This window comes from Pieris rapae, chromosome 2 (assembly GCF_905147795.1).
Source record: "Pieris rapae chromosome 2, ilPieRapa1.1, whole genome shotgun sequence".
NCBI classification, from domain to species: Eukaryota; Metazoa; Arthropoda; class Insecta; order Lepidoptera; family Pieridae; genus Pieris; species Pieris rapae.
The window spans coordinates 3,401,378-3,429,100 of NC_059510.1; the positions used below are offsets into that span (position 1 = coordinate 3,401,378).

Genomic DNA, 27,723 nt, shown 5'->3' on the forward strand with positions numbered 1-27,723 from the left:
ACGAATCTAACGAATATTCAAACCACAGCCGTTATTGTTCGCGGTGAAGTGTTTTTGGTGTCGCTTGTTTGGAATGGGTTTGATATTTTTACTTTTAAGGTGAGTTTTTATATCGAAACCTTGTTATTCTTTTACAAGATGAAATAATACAATAATGCGTATATTTATTTTCCTAAAATTGGTTTATATAGGTAGTCTAATCTGTTCTATGAGTATCATTAAAATATGTTAAAAGGTTACATCTTTCAGAAAAAGTGTTTTTTTTAGTTTTTTTTATTAATAATATAATCAATAAAACGCAAATTGTTTTAAGAAAATATAACACGCCAATCAATTATATTATTGTAATTATTTCGGAATTTTGTCCCCTATGAACGACTGCATTTAATCCAGCCATACATGTAAATATATCCTGTTTATTCCAGCAAATCAAAATGAATTAATATATTGTAATTAATGAAGAGCAGTAAAGACTTAGTGGCTTCGGCATCCGTCTATCATCCCTGAGGCTGTAGGTTCGAACCCCGGCTGTGCACCAATGGATTTTGTGACTATGTGGGCATTTTTCACTCGCTAGTAGGGTAGGTAAACATCATGAGTAAACCTGTTTACCTTAAACCGAATTAATAGACAGTTGGGCACAGAAGGCCAATAACATGACAGATACAGAGACTCAGACATTAAAAACTCTAGCGCATTTTTTTTAATTGTAATACGTGAAACCAAATTCAAGCATTTACCTAGCTTATTATTTATTTGAAGAAGTAAAGAGAATTGTTTATTGTATATGTCTGCTAATCTGATAATCTTTAACGTGGGGTAACGGCGAACTATACGTAATTATTGATAACATCAACTATAATTTATTAACACATGTACATTATAGATCATGTATTCGTCGTGAGTCGTAAGTGGTTTTACTACTTAAACATCTATGTAGATAGAAACAGATTACGAAATTCGAACTGCATACATTGAAACACAATTGTCTCTTCAATTCACATTCTACCTGAGAAAATCGAATGCTATTTTGTTGCAGTGTACAAAAGCCAAATTGCTCGTTCAGTTTTGTGTAATGGCTTTTAGGCGTTGTACTGTATTTGTCATTGAAATTTGACCAAAATAAGGTTGATGGAAGACTGATTTCTGTGGTTTTGTCTTTGTATCTTGGTAACACTGAACATGTTTAGAATAAATGCTAATGTAGAAGGTTGTCATTACTTTTATTGTTTTTTCGAAGTAATCTCCGGTCCTCTCGCACTAGAAGACGAGTTTTAGCTTAGCCGCCAATTCACAAAAACAAAGAACAAATGAATGCCATATACTACATAAGGTTACCAAAGCGTTCTAAAATTGAAATTTAAAAAAGTTTTCACTCGCAATGTTTCTAACTGGCCAGTTCTAAATATTTTCAGTATTACCGTCGTAGAGTTAAGTACTTTGTCATCAATTTTTAAGCCTTTCGCGTATAAAATTTTCTTGACACTTGTACATGTAGATGCGTAAAACATGGTACATTCATTGTTATGAAAATAAGTAAAACTCTTAAGGATTTTCTTGTGAACCTTGACAGAACTTGATAAGCTAAAATAATCTAAATCTTTAATGAAAATTTCAAAATAATACCTTTCTAATTTATAAACGATATACAGTATTTACAATAATTCTTCTTCAATCTTGTCCTGAGTCAAAACATGCCGTCACTGGCGTCAAGACACGTCGGTTGATGACCTTACGTTTTATTGGACATAATTTAAAGATTTTTTTTCAAATAGATTCGGGCACGATAAAAGTACTAAAGTGCTCATAAAAGTAAATCTAATTACATTATTTAAACTAATTAATTCGTCTCATACTCTTATAATGTTTATGATGCGATAAAATTCCGTTAAGATTTATAATGTAATTAAACTGATCTGGTTTTTACGTGTTAATGATTAGTGCATATATTAAGTCAACTGACTATTACCAGTAGCGCTACAAACCCCTTAGTTCTCGGCCTCAGATCTATGTACAAGCTATCTATTTTCTAATAGACAAGTAGGTTATCAGTATATATCAATATATCAATGCTCACGCTGTCGAATTTTTACTAGTGTTGTGTCCGCACAGACTAGTTCGAATTGGTCGACAGTCGGGGTTCGAACCAACGAACACAGGAATGACTCACGCTGAAGACACTAGGCCAACACTGCTACATAATATAGTTATTGGATACTGTGAATATCCACAGCCAATATTTATCTGTTAAGACAGACGTGATTACCAATATAATATTTAAAAATACATTTTTTTAAATTTGCTTACTAATTTACGGGAATTGTTTTATTTTCATATAAATAAAGATCACTAGGAGTCGTCATTGAAAACGTTGCAGCTACAAAAAATAATCAGTAATATGTCTATAGAAAGTATAAAATAACTGTATAAAATTGGTTTACGTATTATACACAGGTGTTCTAATATCAAAAATAACCCGAATCGTTTACCCTCGAAAATGAAGCTATGTAACCCTTGAAGCGAATGAATATTGCAAGCATTTTTATTGGATCCAAGGCGTGTATGAAAAACTTATGTTATGAGCGGAATATGCAGAAAAATGGTCTTGGAAAATCTGCTTGCGCCTTTGATATTGGATTATATGGAATTTTTGTCTCAATAAAAGTTCCTTTGGTAAAAGGCTAATTATGTTTCGCGTTAAATTGGCTACTTAGTCTTGAACGAGAAGCTTCCGTTGTACGCAAGTAGAATATCTAATTATGGAACGTAACAAACTACGAAACTGTATATAACTTTGGCTTTCATTCGTGGCTTTGCCTCTAAATCACTTTATATTTTAATTGGTGGTGCATGCAACTTAGTTTAACGAACTACCGACTAATACCTGCGGGTGAGTTTCATCGCGTTGGGGTTTCTATTTTGACGCTGTTAGCCAAAATTGCCCGTATAGGATATAAACCTAATCCAGCTATAATTCTGTTACAAAAAAAGTTCTTTTACAATGTTGTTAATTTGAAAACGAACACGAAATATGTGAAATAGCGCAAAAGCGAAAGAAGTTTTTAAAATAATATATGTGGTCCAGAAAAAAATAAGTAAAATGTTAAAAAATCCATTGTAACAGAACATAATATGGCCAGACTAGTTAGCATAAAGCACTTAGAGTCCTTCAAGAAGAAGCGCAGCGCGTCAATGTAAGCCAGTAGCGGACTTCAGTCTTCTTTTGTCAACATTATGTCAAATATATAAATGAAAGCTGTCGTTTTGTTTCCTGCTCTTTTACTAACACATATAGATAGTCATTATCGCTTCTCGGCCTTTGCCAAAGTGTCATATCACTTTCGAAAATCTATATAAAGTTTAATCAATATGATATTTGGAACATGAATCCTACAAAATAAAAATCATCAAATTCGCTTCAGCCAGCATCTAATAGATATTTTTAAAAGCGTGCGTTATAAATAAGTTTTGAAGCCCAAAACAAAATATAACAAGATCAAATTTTTATTCACTTAACTATGTTTGCTGTATAATAAGAAATTAATATTTATCGACAATGTTGTTTTAATGAAGTAGGATCAAAAATCCAACGTTCCCGCGACCTTTACGTGAATAATTATATCAGAAATTTAATTTCGCAAACAAGTTTTAATAATTTACCTTAAATCCGTTTTACTTCAGGTTTTCATTTTCTATGCAATTTCTATAGGATTATAGTTACTGTGCCATGTATATATATTTCATTTCATTTATTCATATAAGTAACTTAATACTTATGAACGTCAAAATACATTATATGCTTCTAATTTTACATTTACTGCCAGTTCTCAAATCAAGGGCGTACAACCGAAGAGATATAATACTTCGAAAAACAATAAAAGTATTGGCAACTTTCTACGTTAAGCCGTTTTTATTCTAAACGTTTTCAGTGTCACATAGGCATAAGTTGGGTACGATAATAGCTAAACAAAAACTTTTCTCGGCAATGCCGGCACTGAAGGCAATAACCCTGACAGGGTAATCCTACAATGCATGGAAGAACACAATAGATCTCTCGGCAATGATGCTGCCGACAAGCTTGCAAAGAGAGGACCCGGAAAGCTGTCCGCTGGTCCGTATCCGCTCCTTCCCTTGCATTTCTTGGAGATACGAACCTGGATTCACTTTAGATCCACAGAACTCCAAAATTAGCGTTGGTAATTTTGGAGTACCGTAAACACAGACTGCATTCAGTGCACCGGTACAGCCAGCAAGTAAACTCGCTAGCGACAAGTCTTACCCACAGCAGAGGTAATCTACAAAAGCTGCTGTCTCCTTAATAAGTATTTCTATGTCCTTCGCGACAGACAGTGCCTTGTGCATGGGCTGTTTTAGCGCAGAGGAATCAGTCACTCACGTAGACTTGGAATGCATAGCCGTGACTTTCTAACGTCCAGAAATCATCGGAGCAGTGCGGTTACTACCCTCCTGAACGTAATTTTTAATAGTATTTTCGTACCTTCCGTGCTTTTCGAAATTAATATTGGTCAGGTATTTAGGTTGGGATAGAAATACCTGAGTAAGAAATACCTCAAACTGCATTAAAGCATAAAGAAACAAGTATACAATGTGAAATTAAAAAAATATGAAATATAATTTTCTCAACAATGCTTTTGTATAACGCGCCTTTGGTATTTAATAACGCGACTCTGCTATTAGGCAGCAAACCGATTAAATTCTTGTGCACAGACGTTTGTTGCCTACACAATTAGTAAGTCTATTATTTATGTAAGGGTCTGTTTCACAATGTCCGGATAAGTTCCAAATAAGCTATTTATTACTTATTGGTAGGATAAACAGTATTGTTGCGTTTCACGACTGTCAGATAGCGCGATTCGCCTCGAAAAGTGAAGTTTCTTATTTGGAACTTTTATCTTTCGAATAATTTATTTGTTGCATAGCTATTTGGCACTTTATCCATACATTGTGAAACAGGCCCTAAGTATAACAAAAAATATACCTCTAGACTTTTAATACCTACAACAATAACGCTTAATAAAAGTTTGTAGTATAAAACACAATTACACTTACAAATGTCAGTATCACGCTAGACTTTTTTTTAACCTGGATGGATGTGTTGTGCATTTTTCACTAAGCCACGAAGGCATCACCTTTTTACACATATTTATTACATAGGCAACACACTCGTGAGCCCTCTGGTATTGGGAGTGTCCATGGGCGGCGGTATCACTTAACATCAGATGAGCCTCCTGCCCGTTTGCCCCCTGTTCTATATTAAAAAAAAATTACTTTAAAAAAATATCGTTCACTCTCGTCTTAAAATACAAGCAATCTGCGTATCTGGGAATCACAAAAACGTTCAATATAATAATTAGATTTTAAACTTTTAAAAGAACAACAGCTTTCATTAATGATAAATAGAAATGATAAATTTTATACAGATATATTTTCATAGATATTTTTGTATTAAATTAAAAGCTTCCTTGTAATGTCGTTATTCGTTCAATCCATTCTGTATATGTCTCTAATTCGTATTCGTACTCTATTTAGTATGTGTTTAACGTTTATTTATTAGAACTAAATAAATAATAAATATTTGTCAGTATTTCCATTTGGGAATACTAAATTTTTTTTTCATTTATGGCAATTAAAAGTTTACAATCACTCAAGGCTACACATGCTTCATAAGGTATCAAAAGTTCCATTGTGTTGGAAATTATAGGAAGAATCAACATCTTCATATAACTTCAAATTTTAGTAAGAAATAATACGATCGAAACACGTAAATCTTTTGAAAATCGAAATTTAAATGCTGAAATTTTCCTTTATCTTTAAATTATCTCCTCAGAAAACATCATTAAGATACGTAATTTGGACAAAAATACGGAAACTCGTTTTAACTTATTAAAGGGGTTTGTGTTTAGATTTTCACTCTATTTACGAAATAGAAAATTCGTGTTAAATTGAGATTTAAATTCAACACCACGACACTGAGATTCATAACAGTGAAATGATTGGTTTCATATTGCTTGAAGCCTCGTATGCTGATTCAAAGCTGTTCAATGATATTAAAGAATATGCAATAGACCTCTCTTTCACACTCATTATTTCCATCTTTTTTAAACCATGTGGAATCAAACCCAGGACGAAGTTAACCTTCTGCATTACTAACACGTTAACCACCAAGCAACAATTATTTTTGAACCTTTCCATAATAATATTTTGTGCTTAAATGTATTTAATTGCCATGATACTTACATATTATTTTCACATAAATGACCTATTTGGATGAAAATTTCTCGTTCCTTGCCAAAAATATTCCGCTCGAGTGAAGTTCAAAGCCATTGAGAAAACAGAACTTTATAAGTTAGTTACATAAAACAGGTTTCGTGTACGTATGAATAATTGGATACATTTTGGATTCTTATAGAAATTTAAAACAGTGAAACTACTATATACATTATATTTTATTTATTTTATTTAAGGAAATTTCTTTAAAAAAAATTATCTGCGATAATTTGCAATCAGCCCTAAGGCTATGAGCGAATTTGTTCTGTGGTGCTGTCATGTGGAGTGACTTCCCATTGGAAGCTACTCATCTTCTGCCTACAGCTACTGCCGGTCTTCTAGCTCTAGAATATGGTGGCGTTTTAGTCGACTCACATACTGTCTAATGGTGAGTTGGCGAGCAAGTTCGTTCGGATGACAGCTTAACCGATTTAAGCTGAATCTTAAGTTAGTGGTTGAGAATAGTTAATAATGCTTCACTAATATGTACAGAGAGACTATTGAAAAACCTTTAAAACTGCTAGAGTATAAATTGCACTTAGTACAATTAAAACATGGTGAATTGAATCCAATAGAGATTATTACTGTTTAGAATTACTTTTAATCATATACCCTAATATATATTAAATTCAAAATGTATTACCTCAAAATCGCCGTATAGTCTTTAGTATTTAAACCCAACTTGTCTGTGAAAAAAAACTTTTGTTACAATAGCCAACTTATAAAATTTCCCAAATTTCACATTGTTCAAGTTTAACATTGTTTGCTGTTAACCTTGAAAATACTTAACGAGAAATTTTATAAAAAAGTTGCGAATTTGGCAAAAATTTATTTACGCGACGAAAGCGATATCGGCTTGCGAAGCAATTAAAATAAGCGAATTCTTTTTCGCTGAATATAGAAGATTGTCTTTAAATAAAATTTTAGCAGCAGGACGTAAAATGTAAACGTCCTATGTCCAAAAAATATCTACATAAATTAAAAGTCCCTGAAAGCCCTGATCCATTTCGATTACATTGTTAATAGGAGATTGACGCTTGCTTTCAAAGGAATGGTCCTTAGACACACTTACTAAAATGTTGATGACTTAGGGTTATTCTTTTATAAGATACCATCTGTAGCCCAAGATCCTAACTGAACTCACAACCCGGTTGCAAGAGAAAACCCGGTAGAGGTAGATTGCGATGGGGAAGTGTAATTGAGGAGGCAGGCTGTATAACCATTGATGATGATGATGTTGATCTGTCTTGAATCTCCTTTATGTCAAAGTGACACAACTAAACTAATTATATTTTAGGAAGCCACGCATTTTTAAAGTATAAATATGTATAAACCTTAAAAGTCGAGAAAGCATATTAATGATGAAATCATAGCGGCCTAGATAGTTCGATCGATGGCTAGTTGTATCATGTTACCTTTTCACGCAAAAGCGCTATTCACAAGGATCGTTTATTCTCATTAAAGTCCCATATACCCAGTCCATTAGTTAATTAGACGTGCTGTGGCTTGTTCGCAACTCCCATCGAACTATGTAATAAGGTAATGCATTCTGACTCGGAAGTGCAATCATAAATATAATTTTGACTTTTTGAGTATATGTCAGTACCGACTATATAATCATTTTCATTACTATCTTTATTATTCTGTATATAAATACTAACATTCATACTAACAGTGTACTTTATGTAGATGCCTAAAATAGCCATTTAATATTTTATTACACACACTACCACGCTATGCACATTAATTGGTTTTGAAATAACATTTATTTAGGCGAAACGAAACGCACAACATGCCTCACTGACCACAAATGCTATGAAAATGTGGAGTCATTTTAAACATTGAGTTATGTAATAATGTAATTAATTTGCATTTACGTCGCTTAAGGAAGTGTAATTTAAATAGCACTCGATTACACCAAAGAGGTCTATTTATCTGATGTATTATGTATGTAAATTCGTTAGAGTTAAAAGTATTTGCAACATGTAAAGAGACAAAAATACTGAACATCGAATCTTATTCATCTTAAACCAACATTATTATGTAGTTTGTTCATAATTTAAGGATCTTTCTTACCCTCGGCTCGGCTAAAATTTGTTTAATCTTTACGTTACGTATTTAGTAATAAACAATTATTGTTAACAAGAACATTTTCTGATCATAGCTAAAACTTTTAAGCGTCTGTAAAATATTGAATTAAAAATAATCATTAATTTCTTTAATATTTTGGGAAAGGATAATAGTGAAAATTCCGTTGTATTAACTTGTATTATATATCACTTTTACAGATTCATGTAAAACATTGCTAAGGAGCAATTTTTATGAAGCGTAAACTACGTGCATCGTCGTTCTACTGTGACGACATGGAAGAACTTAATGCTGTAAGTATTTAAGAGTTTGATTATTTTGCCATAAAGCTTGCCAACGCTTGCCACTAATATTTTTTTTTTGTGGCCAGCACTTAAACAGACACAAAGTATATAATACAAATATATATTAAACAAAACAATTAAAAATACAAAATCTTAACGAAAATCGATTTCAAAGTGTAAGCAGAGCAACTATAGATATAAAGTACTAGCTACTACTAGCTCCTTGATAAGAATGCTCCATCTGGACATAGATGAGTTTTATCCAAAACGCGTTCTCCTGAAAGGAGGGACAAATGGAATGATGGGCTACCTGGGGTACTAGAGGTTACACGAAATTTAACTTATAGGTGGCGCAATTAACCTCATGATTAAATCTTAATGAAAACTATATATCAACTAGCTGCCCCCGCAAACTTCGCTTCTCCTTTGTTTCACAAAATAAATTTAATTTATACTTTAGCCTCAATAACACATGGTAATCATCATATTGAATTGTAGCTTATGACACGTTTGTCGGTTTACCATAGCAGTGCCATCTATTAATTACTTACTAAATCCAGTCGAAAAGTATCGACATCTGTTAGAATTTTTTGGAGTTAACAGATAATTGTGACTGTCAATTAATTGTCGCCGTCCGGCTGTCTAACGCAACGCACGTGTCGATTGCGCGCATTCGGACCCGATTTTATTTTTATTAACTATCCCGGTTTTTGTTGAAAAGCACGTAATAGTTGCCCTGAGGTGCAGTCACAAACCAGCTGAAGCTACTATTTGGTGACGCCCGCTCGCCGCCTATCCTGTAACCCTTTGGGATTCGGGAAAAGCGGTGGAGCGCGCAATGTACCGGTAGTTTCGGGTCGTGCGTGACAGCCTCCTGGCTTCAGTTAAGTTATTTTTATTTTTATAACATGAAGCGCACTCCGCAGATCGGCGATGATAAGCAGCCGCCCCGCCCGCAGCGCCCACGCTCCTATGCCAGTCGAGCGAGGCCACCTGCGGATGCTGAGGCAGCCGCCGCCACAACCGGACCATCATTCCAAGTGCGCGACACAGCGCACAGCTCGCCCGCAGCGAAGCAGCAAGCTGCGTCAAGCTTGTACAGCTTTGCGGAGCCAGCTTCGCAGCAGACGAGCCGCAGCCGATCCCTAGAAGTCCCCAGGGACCGTCATCCGTCGCATCAAAAACGTGACCTAACTCCAGCGGCTAGGATTAAGAAAACGGTACGCATAGCCCTCCCTCACCGCACCCCGCAAGTTTCCGTCACTACGTCGGCCGTGACGTCATCAAACGGAGCGGCGATATCGCGGCGTGCCACCGACGTTACGCCGGCCGAGACCGCATTCCTGAGCGTTGAGTCATCGCCTCGCGCCACCGATAGCGTCATACAATCCGACCCGCCCGCCCCGCGGGCCCCGCAACAAATTATGTCTACTGTGACGTCATTTGTACATTCCGAGACATCGCCGCATGTCACCGAGACGCGGGCCGTGTGCCAACGCCGCGCGTCCGTAACAAATAGTGAGTGTTCTGGTATTGACGAGCTGTTGCGAATGCTCGATCGCGACCCGGGTACTAGTGCCGTGTCTTCGCCGCGGACGGCATTCGAGTCAGACTTGATCTTTTTGGCTCAGTCAGCCGCATGCTCGTTCGCGTCGCGCGGGATGCTGCGCGCTATGGCCCGGTACGCAAAATCGCGTGAAGAAGCGCTACGCAACAGCGGCATATTAGAGTCGCCGCTCACCGAAGCCGAGCAGCGGGAGTTGGCGCTGATCCGCGACGAGTGTCGCTTCCCAGCGCGCACCCCTGCCACCCCTGTACGCCGCCCGTTTTCAGCCGTTGACCCCGGCTCGGAAGGTGAGTCTGTGGCAAAGCGCCCATGTGCGGTGGCACCCACAGCAGCTACTCCAGGTTCCACTGGGGACCCTCGGCTGGCGCCAGGTCGCCGCCTTGACCTGGGACCTCCAGTCCAGCCGCCACCTATAACTGTTCCGCCACCCGCCGCCCCTTTGGCTGGCAGGGCGGGGAACGCCAACGCACCCCCTGGTGCCACCGGTGCCTCACCTGGACCTGCTGCTCCCGTTGCTCCTGCTGACGACGACGCCGCCCCTGCGCTGGTGGCGCCCTCCTCATACGCAGCGATGGTGACCGCACCTACGGTCCACGCACAGCCCCCCAGGGCCCCTGTGGCCCCGAAGAAGCCATCATATCCGCCCATTGTGATCGAGTTCCTCCCCAATTATGTACATCATTTGGGGAGGATCAGCCAACTGCTTGGACGTTCCGCCAACACCAGGGCATACGGTAAGGGCTACCGTATATCTCCCGAAACAGCTGACGAGTACCGGGTGGTCCAGCGCTACCTCACAGACCTGGAGAAGGAGGACCGCCGGGTCTCTTGGTTCTCATACTCTCTTCCAGCGGAGCAGGACCTCAAGGTGGCGATCCGGGGAATACCAGTCACCACCGACCCCGAGGAACTGGCCCAGGCGCTACGAGCCCTTGGATACGAGCCTGAGTACATACGCCCAATTCGTGCCAGAAAAGGTCGACCAGGGTGCATTTTTCTCGCCGTCCTGCGGCGAACACCTGACATCACCCCTGCCATTTACAGCATAACCGAGCTGCTGTACATGACAGGAGTAACGATTGAAGCCTGGCGCGGGAAGCAGGGCCCTGCACAGTGTCATCGTTGCCAATCGTTTAGGCACTCTTCGGTTAATTGTCATCGACGAATGGCGTGCGTTCGATGCGCAGGGGAGCATCGCGCGGCGGACTGCATGAGACCGAGGGACGTGCCGGCGACTTGCGCCAACTGCGGGGGCCCACACCCCGCCTGTCATTCGTCTTGCCCGGTCCGCAAGGAGGAGGAACAAAACCGGCGCGCGGGCACATTTGCCCGAACTGCGCCCTCTCGCTCCTTGCGCCAACGCCACGAGCAACCACAAAAAGAAACTTCTCAGCAGACCACGGGTGCGACATCAGCGGCCGCTCCCTCGACGTCTGGCGTCGCCCCTACAGGCGAAGCGGACGACTTCATCACCGTGCGGCACCGCACAAGACGTGGTGGCCGCAGACGAGGTCGTGCTCCACCCTCGCTTGCCGCTCAGGAGGCAAGCCGCGCTGCCGCGCTCCATGCAGTCACCACCGACGTCGCCAACCGCGCTGCCACCGCAGCCAATACACCCACACCAGCCCATGAACGCGCTGCCACTGCACCACCTCGCACAGCACCATCTTCGCGCTCGCGCACCAGGTCCCGCGCGCGCCGGCCACAAATGGAGGAGGCGCTGTCGGCGATCGCCAATATCCTCCAGGCTGTACAAGCCGGGGACAACCCAGCCGCGCTCTTCAGGAGAGCGGCATCGGCCTTCAAGGGCCCAACCCGAGGTCGCAGTCGACGATGATGGGGGGCCTCCGGCTCCTACACTGGAATGCGCGTGGCCTCGCGGGTAAGGTCACATATCTAAAACATGTACTTAGCTCACAGGACATCGACATCGCCCTAGTCAGCGAGACGCACCTAGCCGCCACAGCTAGACTCCGCATGCCGGGTTACGAAGTCTACCGCCAGCACCGTGTCGACGCCCGTGGTTACGCCTACCGTGGCCTGGCGGTCATGGTGAGACGCCGGATACCACACAGATTGCTGCCAGATGTGGCGGTAACCGAATGCGATGCCCTCGGCGTGGAGCTACAACTCGCAGGTCGCCCCACTGGATTCTTCGCGGTCTACGCGCCACCCAACAATCGGTACACCACAACAGATCTCCAAGAGCTCCTTGCTGCCGCCCATCCCTGCGTCATAGCTGGGGATTGGAACGCGAAGCACCCGGCGTGGAACTCGAGAACTTCAAACCCGAGGGGTAGGCGCCTGCTGCACGACGCCGAGACGCTGGACTTTTCAGTGTCCGGCCCAGACGTGCCGACACACTACCCCGATCAAGCCAGCCACAGAGAGGACACCATTGACATCGTGGTCCACCAGGGACTGACGTGCCAGATGACGCAGGATGTGATCGTCGACGAGTTCCGGTCCGATCACCTTCCCGTGGTTGTCACTCTGGTGAACTCCTCACCGAACATGATGCTTCATACACCGCTTCGCCGGAAGTGCATTGACTGGAGGGTCTTCGAGCGAGCCCTAAATGACGCACCCCAGCCGCGCCCACCCGTCACCCCAGCGGCTATTAACGAACTTGCTGCATCCTTTACCACACTGTTACAGAGTGCATTGGACGCAGCTACCACCGAGCGTCCTCTACCAGCCACGTACAAACAGTTGCCGCCCCGTTTGCTGGCGCTCATCCGCCGCAAACGCGCCCTACGTCGACGCTGGCAACAGACCCGCTGTCCGCGCATGCGTGCAGAACTGCACGCCTTCGCCGATCGGGTCAAGGCTGCACTTAACGACCACGCCTCCGAGTCGTGGGACCGCGGCCTTGATGAGGCCAGCACGGATTGGGTACGGCTGCACCGCCTTTGCAGGCGCCTCAGTGGCACAGCCGACCCCATCCGCCCCTTGCGACACCCGGACGGCACACTGCGCTACGACGCCGAGGGCCGCGCCGAGCTGTTCGCGGACCACCTTCAACACCAGTTCTCCCCTAACCCTGCGGAGGACCCAGCCCGGGCGCTAGAGGTCGAGACCGCCGTCGCCGAGCAGCTGGGCGCCCCTCCACCGGCAGACGAAGAGGTGCTGTTCTTCTCGCCGAGCGCCGTCAAGAAACAAGCAGCGCGGCTCAAGCTCAGGAAGGCCCCCGGCCCAGACGGTATCACAAACGCAGCACTGCGTCACCTGCCCCACCGTGCGGTGGTGACGCTTATGCGTCTCTTCAATGCGATCCTCCGGACCGCACACTTCCCCGAAGCCTGGAAGGAGGCAAAAGTTATCATGTTGCCCAAGAAGGGCAAAAGCGTCTTCGACCCGGCGAGTTATCGCCCTATCTCATTACTCGCCACGCAATCCAAGCTGTTCGAGGCCATGTTGCTGCCGACAATCAGGCGACACTTTACTCCGAGGCCCGAACAGTTTGGATTCCGAAGTGAACATTCCACCACCCTCCAGCTGTCGAGAGTGCTGCACGACATCACCGCCGCTCTTAATAAGAAAGAGGCGGCGGCTGCAGTATTTCTCGACATGGAGAAAGCCTTTGACCGGGTCTGGCACGCGGGACTTGTGCACAGGCTCCTAGCTTCCGACATCCCGCGGCGCGTGGTGGCAATCATCCGCTCCTTCCTTCTCGACCGGCGGTTCCACGTCTCCGTCGAGGGGGTGAAGTCGAGCTGCCGGCCGATCACCGCGGGTGTCCCCCAGGGCAGCTGCTTGTCACCGAGCCTCTACTCTATTTATACCGATGATGTTCCAGTCGCAGCGGGGTGTGCGGTGTCATTGTTTGCGGACGACACCGCCTACATCGCAACGGCATTCAACGCGCGCTACGCAGGCGTCAAGCTGCAGAGGTCGCTGGATGCCCTTCCCGCCTGGTTGGCTGAGCGGCGCCTGACCGCAAATGCCGCCAAGACCCAGGCTATAGTCTTTGGCCGGCGACATCTCCCGCCACCGCTCCAGCTACAAGGGGTCGAGATCCAGTGGCGCCCCAAAGCAACCTACCTAGGCGTCACATTGGACCGAGGCCTCACAATGCGCCACCACATCGCTGCAGCCACGGGCCGCGCAAAGGCGGTTGCCGTGAAACTACGCCCTGTGCTGCAGTCATCGCTGCCTATAAAGCGCAAGCTGGCGCTCTACAAGCAATACCTCAGACCGCACCTTACGTACGCGGCGCCCGCGTGGTATGCGCTTGCGGCCGAGACGCACCGACGTCGGTTGCGGGCCGTGCAGAGTACCACACTGCGGCGTATAGTCGACGCGCCGCGCTACGTAAGGAATTCCACCATTCAACGAGACCTCAAACAGGAGAGCCTGGATGACTTTATCAGCGCGCTGGCGAGACGCATGTTCGAGCGTGCGGACGCCTCCGGCTTCCAGCACCTCCAGAATCTCGCCCCGCTCCACACCAGGCCTCCCGACCACCGCCGATCCTTCCCGCGCGAGCTAGTGCGCGCGGAGGACTCTGATGACTGAAGAAGTCCCTACGCATTCTCCACCCCGCTGACACACAACAACATTGCAGCCAACACGCTACATAGCAACTAAAAGACCCAGGGCCGCTCCAGGCCCGCCACAACGACCACCCCGCCCTTGAGCGGGGCGCGAAACTGATACCCCCCGCAAGCCCACGGGCGTAACGGGGCTCCCGGCGCCACCCACGGGTGCCGCGCGGAAGACAGCAATAGTGTCAATTAATTATAGACAAATAATTTGCAATAAACTAAAATTACAGATCTAAGCTATCCTCTTAGCTTATATCTCTTAAGTTGGACCAGACTACTCACGGTGTGCCATTTTAATTTAAAATCGGTTAAGTAGTTTAGGGAGTCCATCGCGGACAAACATCGTGACAGAAGATTTATATATATTAAGATTAATTTTGTACTATTCCGATTATTTTTTTTTTTGTATATAGTAGAGACCTACGAAACTAAGCATTAACAAAATACTAATATATATTAATACTAACTAATACAAATTCTTAGCAATGTAAGTTGTTAAATAAATAATACAAATTGTATAAAAAAAATATTTATTTATGATCTATAAAATAAAATATGTTTTTATTAAAAAAATAAAGGTTATTTTTCATCTATTCTTTATCTTCTCCCAGGTCGTCTGAAAGTTCTTCTACTTCTTTTACAGTCACAGTTTGAGGTAGTGCGTCAATCCCTTCTTCATTTAACCTCAATTGGTGAAGTTTAATGAAATCTTCGTGAGCATTGAGTGCCTGTCTTCTTTCAGTACCTTCCGCTACAGTTGAGTCCCATGAAAATGTCGATGTGAATGGGTTGTCACGGACTGTCGCTAATGAACTATTTTTAAGATACGTATATTCTTCCAAATACGATTTTTTTAGATTACTTTTTGTGTCCAATAGCAAACTCTTTTTAATCTTTTCTTCTTTTTTTATAGCTTCTGGAAAAAGAATAGCAACAGTGTCATTAAAAATAGTCTTCTGGTTTTTCATTATTTCTAACATTCTCTTTTCCTTTTCTAAACGCTGACTTTCTAATTCTCTCAGAGGCTTTTCATGTTCTATAAGTTCAGTTCTGTTAATTCTTTTTTTAACTGCAATAGTTCTTTCGATTAGTTTTTGTATAATTTTTTGCCATCTTTCCTCTGGGCCCACTACCTTGGACTTTTCTTGTCTTCGCGCTTCCGCTTCTTCTTCTAATCTCCGTTCTTCTTCCTCTCTTTCTTTTCGTTTTTCTTCTTCTTTAAGTGCTAATAGAGCTCCTTCCTTTCTTTTCATTTCTTGTAAAATATGAGGATTATTCAACATCCACTCTTTTTGCCAAGCCATAAACGACTGCATAACTTTTAATTCGCGTATTATTGTTGCTTCCATTCTTCCTGTATAGTTAGGATTTTCAATCATAAATATGGGTGGATCGAGAAATAATCTAAATGATCCATTGACATCGCTTACACCAATCATATTTTTCGCCACAGGAAGGGTATGTAAGCTAATACCTGTGAGCATATTACCAGATAATGTTTGTATGGCGATAGGCTGATCACTTCTCAATAACAAGTCCCAAGTCTCTAAATCACCTTCTGATGTAGTAACAAAGAATAAACTAGGCTTATATAAAGACCAAATACCAGCAGTTAATCTATATGGCCGCTTTTTCCAAGTTAGAGGTTTGTTTAATAGTTTATCGGACCAAATCGCTAATATTTTACCTCCAACTGTGAGTGTGACATGATTGATGAAAGGATTCTTTTCAGTTGAAGTTATGATACCATCATGTATACAACATCTGTAGCTGATATCAGCGTATTCCGAATTTACAACTTCTCCCGTATTAAATTCATGTCCTTCCCATGATATTTTTATTAGCTCACCATGTTGAGATCCACAGTATAATATTGTATTATTATCAGCCTCACATTGTTTTGCTATGTCAAATGTATAGTATGTACGGCCAGACCCTGTGTTTTTTGGGATATAGATGTATTTAATTATGGGTGCATTCATTCCAAAGCTTTGCAGTGGCAATATTTGTGGTTGTCCGGCCTCGCCAAGAACTATTTTATAACATGGTTGTAAAACTCGATCCAAAACTTTGAATTCTGAAACATCTACAAGTAACCCGGAAGGTCTCTTTGGGACTCTTTTCGATTTTTTTACCTTTTTGCCCTCAAATTGAGTTACGTTTTCTACGGAAAGATTCCATATCAATATCACACCATCGTCCGAACCACTGAAAAACATAAGTGATTTCTTCTTGTCCTTGTTAAATATAGATTTACCAGTAGGTGTTATAGTAAAGTTAGGGGAAAGCCATTTAATCGATGTAATAGGACCATAATGGCTCGTCACTAAATTAGTTAAAGCGGTCGGCTGAACAACAGCATTATCTTGTACATTTTTCATCCAACCCATGTGAGCATTCATAGCTATTCGGTACTTTTCTCTTTTTTCGCTTAATACTTCCATTCTTTCAACGTTTTCTAACTTATTGGATAAATCCCATAAAATTATTTGTCCATTTATACAGCCTCCAATTAAAATATTTTCATTAAATGGACAGAATGACAGTACTTTTACCTCTCGAGGAGATTCCAGAGTAAGCTTTGGAATTAAGCTGTCGATATGACTCCAAATTAAAACTGGATTTATACCATATACAGCTCTTTGAATAGGATCTGCTCGGGAACTCGCTGTTTTAATTACTGTTGGAGATCCATCTGCGTAGCAAATTGCTACTATACCAGACCACATTGGATGAAACACAGCACATGAGACATACTTATCTTTTGCTCTAACGTCGGTAAAACATACGTATTCATCAAATGTCATTGTGTCATAAACGTCTACTGCTTGTTCAGATACTAAATTTGGATAATCATTGCAATACATATCCATGACTGTATTAAGTTCTACTATAGAGTTCATTTCAGGGTTTATTGTATTCATAAAATTATTAATTTTCTTTATAAAAGATGGTCTTCTCATTCGTAGTAAAGCGTTTTTATAAGCTATAAGGCCGACCTCATCTGACGAGTCTGCTACATCTTCTTCACCTTCGTCTGAACTTTGAGCATCTTTTTCAGCAGGCAATTGACCACCTTCGTTTCCGGTATCTCCACCAGCATTTTTATCTTCAACTTTTCCTAATGCATCTGCTATAGATTGTGTCCACATATTTTGTGGATACTTTAATACAGTTTGTGCGTAATCATTTATAAGGGCAGGAGTTATTTGTGATGCACAATCCACTCTCCGGCTAAATATATTATTAAATTTTTGTCTATATGGTGTTAATTCTATGTAACCATCTCTACTTGCATTGGTATCTCTTACCTTGAGACTTTTAGGCGCATATCCCTTAGGAAATTTAACGCGAATCTCCATCTCTAAGAGAGGCCTGGCATAAATAGGTTGCAATTCTTTAATTTCTACTTCACTGCCTAAGCTTTTCCATGGCCTTGGCTTTTTCTGAACGGCTTTCTCTAATTTTTTCTCCTGGCGTTTTATAAATCTATCGGACTGTTGTTTGCAATGATCCTTAGCCTCAATGGTACAGCAAACATAAAATTCATCAACATCTTTTGATTCATCAGATATATAGCCCATCAACACTTCCTCACCAGGATAGGCTTCGAGTTGCGCTTTCAGTGGGAAAAGTTCAGACAATTCCCCTCCCATTTCAATAGTTTCCATAATTTTTGATTTGCTTATTAATTTCCAGGGAAATTGAGCATTAACATGCATTCCAATAACTATTTCAATTTGAATTTGGGTGTCTTCGCCCAAAGCAATTTTGTATACACCTTCAACATCATATTTGGGTATAAACCTTTTTCGTCTTGGCATAGGTTGTTGCGCCATTTTGTTGTCCACAAGTTCTCGTCCTATCCAAGTAAAAGTACTGTACTGTAATACTTAATTTAATGATAAAAAATAGGACTTTTAAGGCTTAAATTATAATATTCCTTTTTAGTAAATTTGACATTCAGTAGTTGGCATACCTTTCAATAGACTTCAAAATATTAAGCAGGTTAATTATGTTTACAATAATACTTTTTGAATTATTGTATGAATGTATTTCATATTTTGTGACGTTTTTCATCAAACGTTATTGGATATAAAGCCTATATTTATTGGCAATTAATCATAAAAACACAGACGTATAACAATACACACATGATCAAAGTCAAATCACCTTCTGGCATTTAAAAAAATAATCAAACACTCAAAAATGTGTCAGCCATAAAGGCATAATGGAGCTTAGCCAAGACGCCTTAATAGAAGTGTATGAAGAAAGTCAGTTCCTGTCGACATTCACTATTGTAAAGGCATCTTGGCTAAACCTGCGGCTCCATCGCAATACTTCAAATAATACCATAGCACAAAAATATAATATTAACGTAGATATTTACTAATGTTAGATAGTCATATAACACGTTCCTAGTACTTGAAATAAAATCATACCCTCAAGAACATCCTCTCCGCTGGAATCTGATGAGACTGATACCTCCACAATTTTCTTTTTAGCTTCATCTTCGCTACTTGAATCGCTCATTTTACAAAATGTTTATTAAAACTAACTGTAGAATACACAAACACTATTTGTTTTTCTTAGTAACCAGTAGACGCGTAGTCTATACGCATGCGTTGTCCAGTACTTGAACAAAAAGGGGAAATGGTTGCTAGATATTGTAGCTAGGGTACGAAAAAGTAAGGAATCTTTTTACTAAGGTCTTATATCCTACACTCATATTTATAATAGAAATAACGAGACAGGTTTAAATCTTATGAAATGTTTTACATGTTGAAATAATACGATTTCACGGTTTATTTATTTAGCATAAAATATAATATATTGTTTAAATATTATTTATTATATATTATAGAAGGTCACAGCGCCATTAGTGTGATTAGGCTCATTTATTAAAAGTTCCAGTGAGTGGACATATCTTTGATAGACAAAACAATTATACATAAATTAACCTCTCCAGACAAATTGTACGGCGGCTAATCGTTATTAAGATTGGCTATTATATATAGTACACATGCTATTCTTATAGATAGACCTCATTCGAATCACGAAACTGTTTTGTTTTATGAAAAACTTACCTAAATTTTATATCCGTGACATTTTAGTTCTTTTGTTAAAAGCTGGGATTTTAACTTGCGTGAGGTGCAAATATTAACGATTAAGCATACAATATAGCTGATACTAAATGTATATCTTTGTTTTGCAGGCATCGTTGTCTCAGCGAAAAGAATCAGCCGCTTTATTAAGAGCAGGAAGTGATGGTCCAACTTTAAATTACCCATTCGGCTACCCCTTAGCCCTCGTCCTCAGATTACGAGTTTTACAGGTAAATTTAAATACATATATACTAAAAATCTAATAAGACAATAACACAAAGGCTTCATTAAGTCATATACTTAGGTACAATTTTAAACGTATTAGTTAATAGCCGTAATTTAATTTGTTTATGCAAATTACTAGGCTTTCAATTAATACTTCGAATAGCGATACAGCGTTTTGTATGCAATTTCGAAGTAGTTTTCTCGCGAAAGTAACAGAGGATCGAAGCTAAGTAAAAGCTTAATTGCCCGCTCAATAAACGACTGAATCAGAAAGGTTTTTTTAACCACGTCAACTAAAAAACTGCAATTAACCTCAGCGTAGTTCATTATTAGTTAGGTACGGCGGTTGTATAAAATTCAGCAAAAAGTACATATATATATCGTCGTTTTTCGTCTACTGTATTTACAGTATAATTTTACGTTTAAGAAAAATAAATACAATGTCTTAGAATTTGTATAATTTATGGCTTTGGCGTGTTTTGTTTTTTTTTGTTCTTTCTTGAAGTCTTAATGGCAAACACGTTTGATACTTATAATTTACATTTAAATACATCAAATACTTTTATTTCTAAATTACTGATGTTTATTTAAATTAAATTTGTTGCTTTTCTTAATAACTTATTTCTCATTTCGTACAAAATCACTGGACATTGGTATTCGATTCGCGATCAGAGTACAAATCGTACTTAATTGAACTATTTTGTTCTCCACATTAGAATATCCCGATTGCACTATGTATCACTTTCATTCCATTTATATTTTTTAATATAGAGACGTCGGTAGCTATTTAATCTATTATCGGCTGGAAATTAACATGACCTACTGAAAGTATTTGAGCACTAATTACTAAACAGTAAATTCCATTGCCGCAAACAATGTAATACTCCGCGAAGGGATTTAATTAGACAAACCTTCACAAAATATATGGCCGACCTTTTCAAATGCTTCTACGAAGAGTATTATGGCGGAAAGTATAAAAGTGTATGTCTCATTCCACTACTTTATATTATTGCACACTCTACATACATTAAGGAATGAACAATATAATCATTATGAATGAATCTTTACAATGTGATCGTCTTACATGTGTTTATTTAATTTTATATTTTTATTTCGTATAATTTCAGCGCTAGCAAGACCTATAATAAATCATTTTGCGTAGGTTTCATCTCTGAATGTATAAACGACTTAAGAACAAGGGTCATTAAATTATTCGGCAGTATTCAAAAATACGCCGTCCTCTATTGAAACTCGGATCAAACAATTTGCATTGAACATTCTAGAATAATAATTGTTTTGATGCGAGAATATTAATTTAAATATATTTTACCAGACGAACATTATAAAACAATTTATTTGGAAAGTCTGTGCTATTTCAACTATAAAAATAGCACAGCTTTGAAAATTATATGAAAAATTAAAATCTTATTAGTATTACTATCTAACTTGTCCGCCATCTTCAAAAAATACTTGCTTAGATACATAAACAATCAACTTTGCTAATACCAATGCTTCTTCTAAAATTTTAACTGAAATAAATAAACATGAAAAATTAAATGAATTTTAAAGCCGTCGCTTTTTATTCAGAATTCAGATAAATTCCCTAATTAACTACTTGATAATTAACAATTTCTTACGAATGCACAAAAAATGGTACAAAATGGTAATGATAATTCAGTTCCAAATATAGAATTAATAACTTTCATACGAATCAGAGTTCTGTGTATGTTGATAGATTGACGAGGCATGAAAGAGAGGTTTGAAAATCCGAAGGAAATACGTTTTGTGATTTATGAGAAAAGATTTCTGACACAAAAGCAAAGGATGTGTGGAAGGGAAGATTTCTAAGATAACGAATATATTGAAATTTGTAGGAGAATGGTTTTACGTTATACTTTTTCTCGTGGTATATGTCAAATAAGTGTTTACTCATACATGCTTATCAATTACTACTAATGTAAAGATACTTTTTTAAGGACGTGTTTATGAGTTTTACACCGCAATAGACAGGAATTGAAAGGATTTAGTTAATGAAACAATTTCTGTAAATCACATTTGAGGATATAATAAACAAAATAATTAATTATTGAAATTTAAAAAACTTTTAATAACGGCTCAAAAATAACAGTTAATAAGTAATAAGTAAGATTTGTAATTACGTTTTAGAATTCTTGTTTTAAATTGTCTTGTTTTATATTATTTAAATGTCTTTATTCTTTCAGATTGTATGCGGTATTTCAAAAATAGTGATGGGGAGTGTAGCATTCATTGAAGAGCGTCAGAAATTAAATATGGGGCTGGGTATCCCTGCTGGCAGCTTGAGTGTTTTGGCAGCTGGTAAGTTAACTAATGCCCGAGTTGCACGAGGCTAGTTTTTCAAGCTAGGATAGCAAGCTAGTACTGTCTTGGCTTGCTGACCTGTCTCATGTTATCTCATCATGTGGTTGGAGCTAGGCCTCAAAAATATTGTTTACCATTACGTAATACGAATTTATTAAGGAACATACAAAATGTATAAGAATAATATTTTATTAACATTCATAACCTCCTGACCATTATTACAAAATTCGGTAAACAGGAACTCGCTTAATATTATTTCAGCGAAATTGAATTGAACGGTGCATTGAGTTTGAAAATAACGAAACCTGAGATAACAATGTTGCAACTAACTTAATTCTGTTTCCCGGTGAAGCTATGTCAATACACACGACGCGCGGCTGGGGCGCAGTCACAAGCGGAGCGATTAGCATTTCAGCGGCAGCTGTTTTGTGGACATTATCAATACTTATGCTGCTGGCGCTAATTATACAGTGCTTTCGAACATTATTGGTTATACCTGATGAGAACGAAAGGTAAGTAAACTTATCAAAACATGTCATTAAAAACCGAAATATATTTTAAGTTTTTATGTCTGACTTTCAAAAGCTCTGTTGGATTTAAGAAGTATCTGCATATCTATCAACGTTAAAGTCTCATACTTTTTAAGATATTTGTTAATTTTTTTTCAAGCCACAGCGTGTTCAGCCAAGTTAAAAAAAAATCGCAATACGCGCTGTATACAATTACAGTAATCGTTGCGAGATACTTTTGAAACTACAACTATTTATTTTACATAAAGTTACAGCTGGAAAGAACATAAAATTTAGATCTAAAGGTATATCAAATGTAGCTTCTGTTTTTGATAGAACATTTATTTACAGTGTCTATTCACAAAATGAATTTCTGACGTCGTCACGTGATTTGACCATAATCGCTTGCATACAAATCACCCTGGCGTTCATCACACTCTTGAGCGCCCTTGTTTGCGCCCGAATCGACTTCAGTACCTGACGCGAACCCTCTGGACCACTTACTCGCCGTCGCATCAGTGAAGCGGCCGCGACTGCTACAACGTCCGCACCCAGTGTACCAACTGCTTTAGATCGCGAAAAGAGAGTTGCCTGGCTTACGTAAACATATTATTATGTTACTCAAGTGTCTGATTTCTTTACAAACGTGAAAACCATTTCATATTAAATAATAAAAAAATTAAATAATGTTTGTTGTTAGTAGATAATTTTAATATTTAAAATTACTTATGACAGTTAATATACATTGTTCTTTCATCGTTAGTACTGAAAAAATCTTTATTCAAATTCAATTCAATCAGTACATAATACCAATGAAATTAATGTGAGAAAAGACGTGTTTCATGAAACATAATATTCTACATACTTGGCCTGAGATAAGCTTTTGAGTAGGCATGACGCTAACAAGTTCATAATTCATATCGCGGTGACTGAGAGACTGTTATAATTAAATTAACGTTAAGCTCCTAACTTTAATTTTCGTTATTTGTATACAGTAAATGTGGACAATTTTCAAGAGTAAAATTACGCCTGTCTAGATTACTCTTTGTAATAAAGTCGTTGGTACTGATTACCTCATACTTTTTCTTTTGCTTGAAACATAAATAGACATTGTTCCCTCTACCACTCTATTACAATTTCTTTGATTCTTTTCACCTACAATAGATAATATAGTATAAGTTTTAAACATATGAATATAAAATACATTTTCTTGCATTGTATACGCTACTTTTATACGAGATAACTATTTAATTTAAATGTGTATTTTGATGTAATGTTGTATATAAATTCGTATAGCGTAAGAGAGCACGATTGTATACATTTATTTATAATAAAGTTATATAGTTTTTTTCTGCACAGCTACAATTCTGAACCCCGGTCAGCGTCACATAAACCTTATGACCGTTTGGAAATGTTTACATAAGCGACACATTTTATCGTACGAAAGTCCGCTTTTGTCAATTAAAATCAAAGAGGCCTCCAGCTTAGCCAAAGGGTAAATTTCACATTACCTGACACAGATCAAAGTAAGGCAAACAATTATGCGGTTGTTAAATTCAATTGCAACTTCAAACACAAATTCAAGTTGTTGTTAAAGCGTCTATAGGTTTAAAGCTTTATAATACATATATCATAAAACCTTAAATAAGCGTACTCAACAAAGCCTGTACCACTTTTACCAATTCTTTTTTTTAAATATTTGTTGAAGCCCAGTTATGTTTTTTACGGCGGAAAAAATTCGAATAATTTCCGGGAAAACCTTAAAAACAGCCCTTTTCTTTTCCCGTTTATGTTCAGGAGAATTTTGAGCCCACTATAATATTGGTAGGCACACAAAACTATGACATTCAAAATCTTTTGGATAGAACGAAGTCTGTGGGGTCCGCTAGTAATAAATATATTTATTATAACAAATTTCCCTATAAATGGACAAAGTAATTAGATCTCTAAATTATATTTACAAAAATAAATATTGATCGATTTATTTACATCAATTTGAAATATAATTAGAGACTTTAAAGATGATATATAAGATTAAAAGAATACTTCGATCATAAAATAATTTTGTTCCGGGATTTTGTGTTCTATCTATCAAAGTCAATCAATATGATCTTTGATCTTAGACCGGCGTTATCAAATTTCGGTGTCATTTGCTCAATTGATCACTTAGGATAAAAGAGTTATGGCTTAGCAATATTTATATATAATATTTATTTGAAAAGGCCTAAGCGTTTGATGAGATCATGTACTTTATGGATTATGAACCGCGAAGTCTTCATCTGTAGCACTAATAATTTCACTGTTATTTATGTATGTTGATCAGTATTTTGTGTCTAATCTCTGTATTAAATAAGCACTTAGAAACAACAATTTACAAGCCAGCCAGAATTAAGTAATGCTTAACTAATACTCCAACTAGCCCCTTCTTTTAACAGAGTTTATGGCTGGACTAGGTATATATCGTATTCTGTAAATCGATTAATTATATTGTTATTAAAATAATCGAATTCTATTTTCATTTTTCTTCATTTTTAAAAAGAGTTTATAATTTATATGTCTTCGAAACTCAAAAAGGGTGAAGTGATCTCTGGAAGTCAAAATGTTCGTTGCGTATTTCTTTTGCATGTTTATTTATTTATTTATTCGGAAACCAAACAGAAACATCCTTATAATAAAAACAAAGTCAAAAATAAAACACTAAACAATCACACTGGATGCAGCCACAATAGGTTCATGTATAACTCCACCGTACAAGGAGCAAGGTATTGAGGTGTCAAATGACTAATTATACAAAAACAGAATTAAAGACTATCTAGTACCTTTGTACTTGTTACATGTAGATCTCTAATGTAAAATAGAATTTTATACTTTTATGTGCTGTTTGTATATGTCAGTTTAAATAGCTTCCTCTTTAGCGTATTCAATTTAAGAATTAAGAGCTGCTATAAATAATTACCTAAATGGATTACGAATGGGAAATTTAACGCTTGGAGCTTTGAAGAGCTTATCGAGGGCTTTTATTAAATACTCCGACGATCAGAGGATTAATTTACATGTCCAAATATAAAAACTTTGTTATTTTTAATTAAGTTTTTTTTATAGACGGCAAACGGGTTGGATGCTCACACGATGTTAAGTGCCCGCCGCCCATGGACACTATCAACGCCAGAGAGCGAGTACGTTGCCGGCCTTTTAAGAATTGACACGCTCTTTCCTTCAAGGACCCTAAGTCAAATCGGTTGGGAAAGACTTCAGTGGGCAGCTGGTTACACATAGTGGCACATAGTGGTGGTGCGCGACTAAAACTGCCATAAAAAACCCTCAGTTGTGGAATGACGTACTGTGAGGTGATACGGGTGGAATTGAATATTCTGCCTCGACGTCCGATGATGAAACTCAGCTGCAAGTATATATTTAAGTTATTCGTATATATATATATATATATATATATATATATATATATACGAATAACTTCTCGAAACACTCTCCATGGTAAATGCGGTAGAAGATGAGAGTGACCCCACATCTCTACGCAACGCGTCTATCTGGGGCATATCTATCAACTCTATGCGGCGCATATCAAATATCAATTCTTTGTGATTTTATTTAGAAAAATACAATACAATCATATTGTTACTTAAACTTTAAGATCTACAAAAGTATATCACTACTTAACTGGAGAAATTATTTAAATCTGTGCGCAACACGCGTTCAATACAGAAATGAAAAGGCCAAGACAAAACGAACTAAATAAATCTACATATTTTGAACATGTAATATTTTCCTTCAAAAAGTTGCCGATACTTTTCAACAGAACCAACTTTCCGAATCAATAAGTATAAAATTTACAGTTCAAAAAATCGAAATTAAATTTGCTTCCTTTTCATTATTTATGCTAGAAATACTCGTTTACGTTTTTAAGGAAGTGAAATAAAATGTTATTAATAATAGATTAGTATATATAATAAAACGTTTTTCTAGAATTAATATTGTCTGACTGTTTTTTTTATTAAATAAGACTCCAGTTTGTTACATTGTAGTACAAAAACACAGGTTTTTGCTGTACTTTACAGCTCATGGTGCCCGAGAGACAAATCGCTGTCTTAAGACCACACTATAAATTTCTATGTGCGCATTTAACATTTGCTCGAACGGTGAAGGAAAACATCGTGAGGAAACCGACATGGCTTAGATCGAAAAAAGTCGACGACGTGTGTCAGGCTCTGGAGGCTGATCACCTACTTGCCTATTCGATTTAAAAATGATCATGAAATAGATTCAAAAATCTGAGGCCAGGACCTAAAGAGTTTGTAGCGCCACTGATTTATTTTATTTATTTTTAAGCTTATTATTTAATAATATATACCTAGTACGAAAGTAAAAGTGTTAGAGCATTATTAGCGTTTCGCAAAATTGTTTTACTTTAAATCCTTTAAAAGGAGGTAAGTATTTTTCTTTACTAAACATAAGTATATACCTGATACTTAAAGTACGAGATCCTTAAAGTCTGAATTAAACTATAATTGAAATCGTAATTAACATGTCTCGTGTACAAATTTTAAATCAACATACTTATACGATACCTAATACAAAACATGTAATAAATACGGATATCATGCTCCGTTGTCCTTCAAACAACAAGAAATCCAAACTGACTAAACTAAAGGTGTAGAATAATTATTAATGATCTTGTTACGAAGCACAACAAACTTGAAGGCTAGTTTAGTGTTATTATATTATGTTCTACTCTTTGTTCTTTTAACAGTGACT

At 38.6% G+C, this 27,723-nt stretch overlaps 1 protein-coding gene across 1 annotated transcript; it reads left to right on the forward strand.

Moving 5' to 3' along the window:
• The first annotated feature begins 32 nt into the window (after positions 1-32).
• LOC123690247 lies at positions 33-24,727 on the forward strand. The gene is made up of 6 exons (XM_045633394.1): positions 33-99; positions 8,577-8,669; positions 19,990-20,109; positions 22,327-22,441; positions 22,797-22,956; positions 23,305-24,727. Exons 2-6 carry the CDS (start codon positions 8,610-8,612, stop codon positions 23,432-23,434), a joined length of 585 nt encoding a protein of 194 aa, XP_045489350.1. The 5' UTR covers positions 33-99; positions 8,577-8,609; the 3' UTR covers positions 23,435-24,727.
• Positions 24,728-27,723: the final 2,996 nt, after the last annotated feature.